The 10,281-nt window shown below is 46.5% G+C and overlaps 1 protein-coding gene across 2 annotated transcripts in view; it reads right to left on the bottom strand.

The window, feature by feature from the left end:
• The window catches only part of LOC139544992 (E3 ubiquitin-protein ligase znrf3-like), a 231,369-nt gene that overhangs the window by 4,006 nt on the left and 217,082 nt on the right, over positions 1 to 10,281 (bottom strand). The window contains exons 5-7 of one of the 2 annotated variants that reach the window (XM_071352276.1): positions 4,406 to 4,516; positions 1,686 to 1,853; positions 259 to 361 (exon numbers count right to left, since the gene is read on the bottom strand). In XM_071352276.1, the coding sequence (XP_071208377.1) occupies positions 259 to 361; positions 1,686 to 1,853; positions 4,406 to 4,516 (382 nt within the window). The remainder of the gene's footprint in view (positions 1 to 258; positions 362 to 1,685; positions 1,854 to 4,405; positions 4,517 to 10,281) is intronic. The other variant, XM_071352277.1, reaches the window with a different exon arrangement.

Genomic DNA, 10,281 nt, shown 5'->3' with positions numbered 1-10,281 from the left:
TCAAAGAAAAGTCTTTCAAAAGTTAGCTTTGTTACAGTTTCATGAAAAAGGTATTTTACGTTGATTAAATTAATTGATTAGTCTCTTTTACTGTTTTACCGGGTTGCATAGTGTGACAAAAGTTATATATTTGCAGACTGGAAAATTCCTGTCAGATAGCTACAGGCCTCATGCTGACAACAGCGTGTTCCAAATGGAACCCTGTTCCTTATATAGTGCACTACTTTTGACATGGGCCCATAGGGAACACCAGCTCACCGATGATGTTGTGTCTACAGTGAGGACAGGTGTGGTGTTGTAGGAGCCAAGGGTCCACACACTTCTTATGGAACCTGTGGGCACAGGGGATGACCCGCAGCTCCTGTAGAGGGGTGGGAGAGGAGGAGGGGAAGCGGAAGAGAGGGGGAGGGGAACAGGGGGAGAAGGTAGAGGGGATGGGGGAAGGGGGAGAGGGGGAAGGGAACAGGGGGAGAAGGTAGAGGGGATGGGGGAAGGGGGAGAGGGGGAAGGGAACAGGGGGAGAAGGTAGAGGGGATGGGGGAAGGGGGAGAGGGGGAAGGGAACAGGGGGAGAGGAGGAGAGGGGTAGGGGAACAGGGGGAGAGGCGAGGAGGAAAGGGGTAAGGGTACAGGGGGAGAGGAGGAGAGGGGGAGAAGAAAATGGGAACAGGGGAAGAAGAGGAGAAGAACAGGGGAAGATGAGGTGAGGAGAGGGGAAGTAGAGGATAGGGGGAGGGAAACAGGGGGACAGAAGAAGAGGGGTAGGGGAACAGGGGGAGAGGAGTAGAGGAACAGGGGGAGAGGAGTAGAGGAACAGGGGGAGAGGAGTAGAGGAACAGGGGGACAGGAACAGGGGGAGAGAAGGAGAGGAACAGGGGGAGAGGAACAGGGGGAGAGAAGGAGAGGAACAGGGGGAGAGGAACAGGGGGAGAGAAGGAGAGGAGGAGAGGAACAGGGGGAGAGGAACAGGGGGAGAGAAGGAGAGGAACAGGGGGAGAGGAACAGGGGGAGAGGAACAGGGGGAGAGAAGGAGAGGAACAGGGGGAGAGGAACAGGGGGAGAGAAGGAGAGGAGGAGAGGAACAGGGGGAGAGGAACAGGGGGAGAGAAGGAGAGGAGGAGAGGAACAGGGGGAGAGAAGGGGTGAAGGAGAAGGGGAGGGGACCAGTTAAGGTTAGTAAAGGCTTACAATATCTAAGGACATGATTGGTGTTTGATGGGTGAACGGCTAACAGCTATCAGCAGAGCAGCAAGGTTTCTGTTCTTCACATTATTATACATGAACAGCAACACCGAACAACTCTCCCTCCCCCTCTATCCCCCTCCCTCCCTTCTCTCCCCCCTCTCTCCTTCCTTCCCCCCTCACTTTCTCCCTCCCTCCCTCCCTCCCACGATTAGGGTCTAGAATACATATTTCTACAGACTTCAGAACCCAAATTCAGCTTCTGACCATGCTTTTCTGTTCCTGAAGCTAACCCCTTTCTGACAACTTTTTTTCTATTCAGTGTGTGTGTGTTTCTATTCAGTGTGTGTGTGTGTTTCTATTCAGTGTGTGTGTGTGTTTCTATTCAGTGTGTGTGTGTATTTCTATTCAGTGTGTGTGTGTGTTTCTATTCAGTGTGTGTGTGTGTTTCTATTCAGTGTGTGTGTGTGTTTCTATTCAGTGTGTGTGTGTTCTGTCTAGTACCTCTCCTTCTATGTACTTCTCCAAACAGATGGCACAGTCAGAGGTGGAGCTACTGCTCAGTGAATCAGACGCTCCGTAGCTGCCCTCACGCTGACCCTTGACCTTGGCCTTGAACTTCCTGGTCTCCATCTTCTCAAGGGCCTGGATGGCCATCCTATTCATAGAACTCTGTAGAGGTGGAGGAGAGAGGAGAGGGGGGGACGGAGGGTTAGACTGGGGGTGATACACAGGTATGCAGTGTTGCTGGGGAGGGCAGTGGGGGGAGGACAGAAGCTTGGTGGCTGTGGACGGGAGCAGAAGACAGAGAGTTGGTGGCTGATGAGGGGAGGACGGTTTATAACAAAAGCTGTAGTGTAGTAGAAACCATGTGTTTGATACCATTCACTTCTTTCTGGTCCGAGCATAACTATGAGCCTGTCCTCCTACTTAAAGTGGCAGCAGCCACCACTGATATACAGGTGCATGTACAGGTGCAACACTGATATACAGCTTGTCCTCAGCATGCCCGTGTCAACTTCAATATATCCACATCATTTTCCCTCCTCATGATGCCATCTATTTTGTGAAGTGCACCAGTCCCTCCTGCAGCAAAGCACCCCCATAACATGATGCTGCCACCCCGTGCTTCACGGTTGGGATGGTGTTCTTCGGCTTGCAAGCATCCCCCTTTTTCCTCCAAACATAACGATGGTCATTATGACCAAACAGTTCTATTTTTGTTTCATCAGACCAGAGGACATTTCTCAAAAAAGTACGATCTTTGTCCCCATGTGCAGTTGCAAACCAGATGCAAACCGTGAAGGAGTGCCTCCTTCACTCACACCACCAAACTTACCCTAGTAAAACTGACTATCTTACCGATCCTCGACTTTGGCGATGTCATCTACAAAATAACTTGCATTACTCTACTCAGCAAACTGGATGCAGTCTATCACAGTGCCATCCGTTTTGTTACCAAATCACCTTATACCACCCACCACTGCGACCTGTATGCTCTAGTCGGCTGGCCCTCGCTGCATATTCGTTGCCAGACCCATTGGCTCCAGGTCATCTATAAGTCTTTGCTAGGTAAAGCCCTGCCTTATCTCAGCTCACTGGTCACGATAACAACACCCACCCGTAGCACGCGCTCCAGCAGGTATATCTGACTGATCATCCCCAAAGCCAACACCTCATTTGGCCGCCTTTCCTTCCAGTTCTCTGCTGCCAGTGACTGGAACGAATTGCAAAAATCGCTGAAGCTGGAGACTTATATTTCCCTCACCAACTTTAAACACCAGCTATCTGAGTAGCTAACCGATCGCTGCAGCTTTACATAGTCCATCTGTAAGTAGCCCACCCAATCTACCTACCTCATCCCCATACTGTTTTTATTTACTTTTCTGCTCTTTTGCACACCAGTATCTCTACTTGCACATCATCATCTGCTCATTGATCACTCCAGTGTTAATCTGCTAAATTGTAATTATTCGCTCCTATGGCCTCTTTATTGCCTACCTCCTCATGCCTTTTGCACACACTGTATATAAACTTTCTTTTTTTCCACTGTGTCATTGACTTGTTTATTGTGTTATTGGCTTGTTTATTGTTTATTCCATGTTATTCCATGTGTAACTTTGTGTTGTTGTCTGTGTCACACTGCTTTGCTTTATCTTGGCCAGGACGCAGTTGTAAATGAGAACTTGTTCTCAACTAGCCTACCTGGTTAAATAAAGGTGAAATAAATAAAATTCAATAAATAGTCAGTTTTCTTATGGCGGTTTTGGAGCAGTGGCTTCTTCCTTGCTGAGCGGCCTTTCAGGTTATGTTGATATAGGACTCGTTTTACTGTGGATATAGATACATTTGTACCTGTTTCCTCCAGCATCTTCACAAGGTCCTTTGCTGTTGTTCTGGGATTGATTTGCACTTTTCGCACCAAAGTACGTTAATCTCTAGGAGACAGAACGCGTCTCCTTCCTGAGCGGTATGATGGCTGCGTGGTCCCATGGTGTTTATACTTGCGTACTATTGTTTGTACAGATGAATGTGGCACCTTCAGGCGTTTGGAAATTGCTCCCAAGGATGAACCAGACTTGTGGAGTTCTACAACTTTTTTTATTGAGGTCTTGACTGATTTCTTTAGATTTTCCCATGATGTCAAGCAAAGAGGCACTGAGTTTGAAGGTAAGCCTTGAAATACATCCACAGGTACACCTCCAATTGACTCAAATTATGCCAATTAGCCTAACAGAAGCTTCTAAAGCCATGAAATCATTTTCTGGAATTTTAGTCCACTTAGTGTACGTAAAAGTCTGACCCACTGGAATTGTGATACAGTGCATTATAAGTGAAATAATCTGTCTGTAAACAATTGTTGGAGATTTGACTTGTGTCATGCACAAAGTAGATGTCCTAACCAACTTGCCCGAAACTATAGTTTGTTAACAAGAAATTTGTGGAGTGGTTGAAAAACGAGTTTTAATGACTCCAACCTAAGTGTATGTGAACTTCCGACTTCAACTGTATGTGTATGTGTGTGTATGTGTGAGTGTGTCTATGTGTATGTGTATGTGTATGTGTATGTGTGTGTGTCTGCGTCTGTATCTGTGTGTGTGTGTGTGTGTGTGTGTGTGTGTGTGTGTGTGTGTGTGTGTGTGTGTGTGTGTGTGTGTGTGTGTGTGTGTGTGTGTGTGTGTGTGTGTGTGTGTGTGTGTCTGTGTGTGTGTGTGTGTCCTCACCTGGCTTCTTCTCTGTTTTAGTTTGATCTTGATGAGCAGCACGAGGCAGACCAGAGACACCACTACGAAGAAGGCCAGGAAGATCCCCATGTCAAAGTACTCTGTAGGCTGCTGTAAGGAGAGACACACAGGGGAGAGACTCCATTCAATTAGATATATACAGCCAAAGGAAGAAACCACAAACACACACGCACGCACGCGCGCGCGCACGCACGCACGCACGCACGCACGCACGCACGCACGCACGCACGCACGCACGCACGCACGCACACACACACACACACACACACACACACACACACACACACACACACACACACACACACACACACACACACACACACACACACACACACACACACACACACTTCTTCTACTTGACTCCTATGCATGTTCCTACACAATGTCTCTTTATTATTGCCACCAGCTCCAGGCACATAAATAACTTCAGTTCCTTCAAGTGCCTCCTTGTATTATATTTGTGCCAAAAATGTATCCAATTTGTTTGCGTTTTTTTACAATCACTTTGGCACTAATTTCAGAACCATTTGGTCATTTTTCAAAACTCAAAACTCAAAACGGTCATCACTTGTAACACAGGCAGTCCAATGTTCAAAACATTGCATTGTGCATTCATATCTTTAAAGAAACCTTGCACTTGCAGAATCATTGTTTCAAATAACTCATTTATCATGAAATACCATCGGAACATTCATTTAGATCACCCACACACAAGATACCGATAGTTTCACTGTGTAGTTGTTCATACAATCATTAAATATTGTAGTACAAAATATGTGATACATGTTTCATTATGGTACTACACATAAATACATCACTGTAAAATGACTAGTAGAGAGAATACTACAGACACAGTGGAATCATTGAACAAAATATGACATTTATTGATAAAATACAATAAATCACAACATAGGTTTCTTTGAATCAAAGCAAAATAATTAGCTACAAAAGCGAGAAAAAAAACGACAGTAAAACGTCAACTGCAGTGTTCCTCAACTGGCTTACTGTAAAAAGCAAAACAAAGGATTGATTACTGCACTCCTATATTTCCATCAACCCTGTCTTGTGGATTTGGCCACAGGTTCTCATTCACATCACAATGGATGTTTTCATTGGCAAAACATCTTGGGAAGAATCTTCGGGCGAATCCAGGCCTGACACTGGTCTGCCGTGATGTCATTGCATGCGTCATCCATGGCCTGGAGAAGGGTGGCTTGTTCGTGAGGGCGCCTATTATATACCTTCCACCTCCATGTGGAGAAAATGTCCTAAATCGGGTTAAGGACAGGAGAGTATAGGGGTAAGTACAGGGTGGTAAATTGTGGATGCGCCTGAAACCATGTTTGCACCATTTGGAACCTGCCATTATCCCACACAATGACATAGGTCACTTCATCAGCTCTACAGACCTGATTTAACTCATCAAGGAAGGTTACAAGCAGAGCTGCATTATATGATCCAATACGAGGTCTGCGTCCCACCACACCATCTTCTGATATAGCCGCACGCACACATGGTGATGTTTGCCCCACGTTGTCCTGGTACTTGGATGGTTGCCCGCTGGCAAATTCAATTCCGACCACCACTCCCCCTTGTCTTGGCCAGGTTGAAGCCTGCCTCATCCAAAAAGAGGAATTTGTGATGGTTTTTGTCAGCATCCAGCTCCATCACCCTCTAAAAATACATTTTGGAAAGAGAATTACTGATTACAATGATGTAGAATTTTTCACAACAGGCATCTTGAAACTGAACATACCTGAACATACTCAGGCCTCAGTTGCTTCACTCTGTCTGCATTTCTTTCAAAATGCACACGGTATAAATGTTTTAGAGACACCTGGTGCCTTTTCAGCATGCGTGCAATAGTCGGCAAACTTATGGCTTCCACATTGTTGAACATGTGGTCATTGTCCAAGATGTGCTGCTGAATTGTGCTGCGAATGTAATTTCTGTCCCGAACCAAATTGACCACAGCCCGCTCTTATTGGTCAGTCATAATTTTGCCTCTGCCTCCCCTATTTGGCCTAGTCTCAATTCTGCAGGGAAAATTACAGTAAGAACACATTTAGTCACATCACCTACTCTGTGGTACACCCTGGCATGCAGTATACAGTCATTTGACAATTGAGAGTAGCCTAATGTTTAGTGCACGCTGAAGACCGGTTCTCATTGCGGAAAGTTCTGATGATTGAAGCCACGGTTGATCTTCTGAGGTTTGGTTGAATCATTGTAGCTGCCTCAGTCGTTGTCATGATTTACGACATGGTCTACGACTACTGCTTTGATTTCATTGGACGCTCTTTTCTGTTGCTGCCGCTGTCGTGGTCCGTGGCCTTGTCCTCTACCACGTTCCCCCACACCTCTCAAACCAGGCCCACAACCACCTCTCAGAAGGGGTGCTTGTCCCCTGCCTTTCCTTTCACCACCACGTCTTCCTCGTCTTCCTCCTACCACTGCTTGACCTCTATTGTGACCTGGATCACCTGCCGGCTCCATGTTATAGCTATGTTGTTGTAGGTGGATACCACTCATTTCACTAAATACTCGTACTACAATGTGAAATCAATCATCAGTAACGAGTTGGCAGTACTGAAAAAGCAATTACAAGGGCCTGCATACATACATTCACCGGCCACTTTATTAGGTACACCTGCGTGTTAACGCAAATTGCCTGCCCCTTCGAACAGAGAATCATGTGGCTGCCTGCAACTCAATATATAGAGTATAGAGCTCAAGTTGTTGTTCGACCAAACATAAGAACGAGCAAGATGCGTAATCTAAGCAACTTTGACCGTGGTATGATTGTTGGTGCCACACATGGTGATTCCAGCATCTCAGAAACAGCTGCCCTCCTGGGATTTTTACGCACTACAGTCTCTAGAGTTTACAGAGAATGGTGCGATAAACAAAACACATTCAGTGAGCGGCAGTTCTGTGGGAAAAAACACCTTGTTAATGAGAGAGGTCAGAGGAGAATGTCCAGACTCATTCAAGCTAACAGAAAGGCCACAAATGGTGTGCAGATGGGCATCGCTTAACGTACAACACTGTGAATAATTCAGGCTGTTGTGGAGGCAAAAGGGGTCCTATCCAGTACTAGATAGGTGTACCTAATAAAGTGGCCGGTGAGTGTACAGTAATGTCAAATGTGAAAACATCGTCTGGAAAAGTGGTACATAGGACCATAGAAACAGTGTCTGATAAAGAATGATGATGAAATATTACATCCATAGATAATGTAGTCCAATTGGTTCTTGTTCCACGGAAGTACCAGTGACTCGCTCAATACGGAAGTGGTCAGATGACGCGGATGCTACACTACAGGACTGTTTTGCTAGCACAGACTGGAATATGTTCCGGGATTCATCCAATGGCATCAGCTTCATCAATAAGTGCATTGATGACGTCGTTCCCACAGCGACTGTACGTACATATCCCATTCAGAAGCCATGTATTACAGGCAACATCCGCATCGAGCTAAGGGCTAGAAATGCCACTTTCAAGGAGCGGGACACTAATCCGGATGGTAATAAGAAATCCCGTTGTGCCCTCAGACGAACCATCAAACAAGCAAAGCGTCAATACAGGATTAAGATTGAATCCTACTACACCGGCTCTGACACTCGTCGGATGTGGCAGGGCTTGAGCTACCCAGTGACGCGAGCCTACCAGACGAGCTAAATGTATTTTATGCTCGCTTCGAAGCAAGCAACACCGAAGCATGCACGAAAGCACCAGCTGTTCTGGATGACTGTGTGATAATGCTCTCGGTAGCCGATGTGTACAAAACCTTTAAACAGGTCAACATTCACAAAGCCGCTGGGCCAGACGGATTATCAGGACGTGTACTCAAAGCATGCGCGGACCAACTGTCAAGTGTCTTCACTGACATTTTCAACCTCTCCTTGACCGAGTCTGTAATACCTACATGTTTCAAGCAGACCACCATAGTTCCTGTGCCCAAGGAAGTGAAGGTAACCTTCCTAAATGATTACCGCGTCGTGGCACTCACGTCGGTAGCCATGAAGTGCTTTGAAAGGCTGGTGATGGCTCACATCAACAGCATCCTCCCGGACACCCTAGACCCACTCCAATTCGCATACCACCCCAACAGATCCACAGATGACGCAATCTCAATCGCACTCCACACCCCCCTTTCTCACCTGGACAAAAGGAACACCTATTTGAGAATGCTGTTCATTGACTACAGCTCAGCAATCAACACCATAGCACCCACAAAGCTCATCATTAAGCTAAGGACTCTGGGACTAAACACCTCCCTCTGCAACTGGATCCTGGACTTCCTGACGGGCCACCCCCAGGTGGTAAGAGTAGGCAACAACACATCTGCCACGCTGATCCTTAACACTGGGGCCCCACAGGGGTGTGTACTTACTCCCCTCCTGAATTCCCTGTTCACCCACGACTGCGTGGCCAAACATGACTCCAACACCATCATTAAGTTTGCTGACGATACAACAGTGGTAGGCCTGATCACCGACAACGATGAGACGGCCTATAGGGAGGAGGTCAGAGAACTGGGAGTGTGGTGCCAGAACAACAACCTCTCCCTCAATGTGAGCAAGACAAAGGAGCTGATCGTGGACTACAGGAAAAGGCAGGCCGAACAGGCCCCCATTAACATCAACAGGGCTGTAGTGGAGCGGGTTGAGAGTTTCATGTTCCTTGGTGTCCAAATCACCAACAAACTATTATGGTCCAAACATACCAAGACAGTCGTGAAGAGGGCACGACAAAACCTTTTCCCTCTCAGGAGACTGAAAAATATTTGACATGGGTCCTCAGATCCTCAAAAGGTTCTACAGCTGCACCATCGAGAGCATCCTGACTGGTTGCATCAGCGCCTGGTATGGCAACTGCTCGGCATCTGACCATAAGGCACTACAGAGGGTAGTGCGAACGGCCCAGTACATCACTGGGGCCAAGCTTCCTGCCATCCAGGACCTATTTAATAGGCGGTGTCAGAGGAAAGCCCATAAAATTGTCTGAGATTCCAGCCACCCAAGTTATACTGTAGACTGTTTTCTCTGCTACCGCACGGCAGCGTTACTGGAGCGCCAATTCTAGGACCAGAAGGCTCCTCAACAGCTTCTACCCCCAAGACATTAAACCGCTGAACAAGTCATACAAATCACCACCGGACAGTTTACATTGACCCCCCTCCCTTTTGTACACTGCTGCTACTCGCTGTTTGTTTGTTACAGTGAGGGAAAAAAGTATTTGATCCCCTGCTGATTTTGTACGTTTGCCCACTGACAAAGAAATTATCAGTCTATAATTTTAATGGTAGGTTTATTTGAACAGTGAGAGACAGAATAACAACAAAAATATCCAGAAAAATGCATGTCAAAAATGTTATAAATTGATTTGCATTTTAATGAGGGAAATAAGTATTTGACCCCTTCTCAATCAAAAAGATTTCTGGCTCCCAGGTGTCTTTCATACAGGTAAGGAACGGAGATTAGGAGCACACTCTTAAAGGGAGTGCTCCTAATCTCAGTTTCTTACCTGTATAAAAGATACCTGTCCACAGAAGCAATCAATCAATCAGATTCCAAACTCTCCACCATGGCCAAGACCAAAGAGCTCTCCAAGGATGTCAGGGACAAGATTGTAGACCTACACAAGGCTGGAATGGGCTACAAGACCATCGCCAAGCAGCTTGGTGAGAAGGTAACAACAGTTTCTGTGATCATTCGCAAATGGAAGAAACACAAAAGAACTGTCAATCTCCCTCAGCCTGGGGCTCCATGCAAGATCTCACCTCGTGGAGTTGCAATGATCATGAGAACGGTGAGGAATCAGCCCAGAACTACACAGGAGGATCTTGTCAA

The sequence above is a fragment of the Salvelinus alpinus genome, chromosome 19, assembly GCF_045679555.1.
Source record: "Salvelinus alpinus chromosome 19, SLU_Salpinus.1, whole genome shotgun sequence".
In the NCBI taxonomy this organism is placed as follows: Eukaryota; Metazoa; Chordata; class Actinopteri; order Salmoniformes; family Salmonidae; genus Salvelinus; species Salvelinus alpinus.
This window is presented reverse-complemented; position numbering and strand designations above follow the sequence as displayed.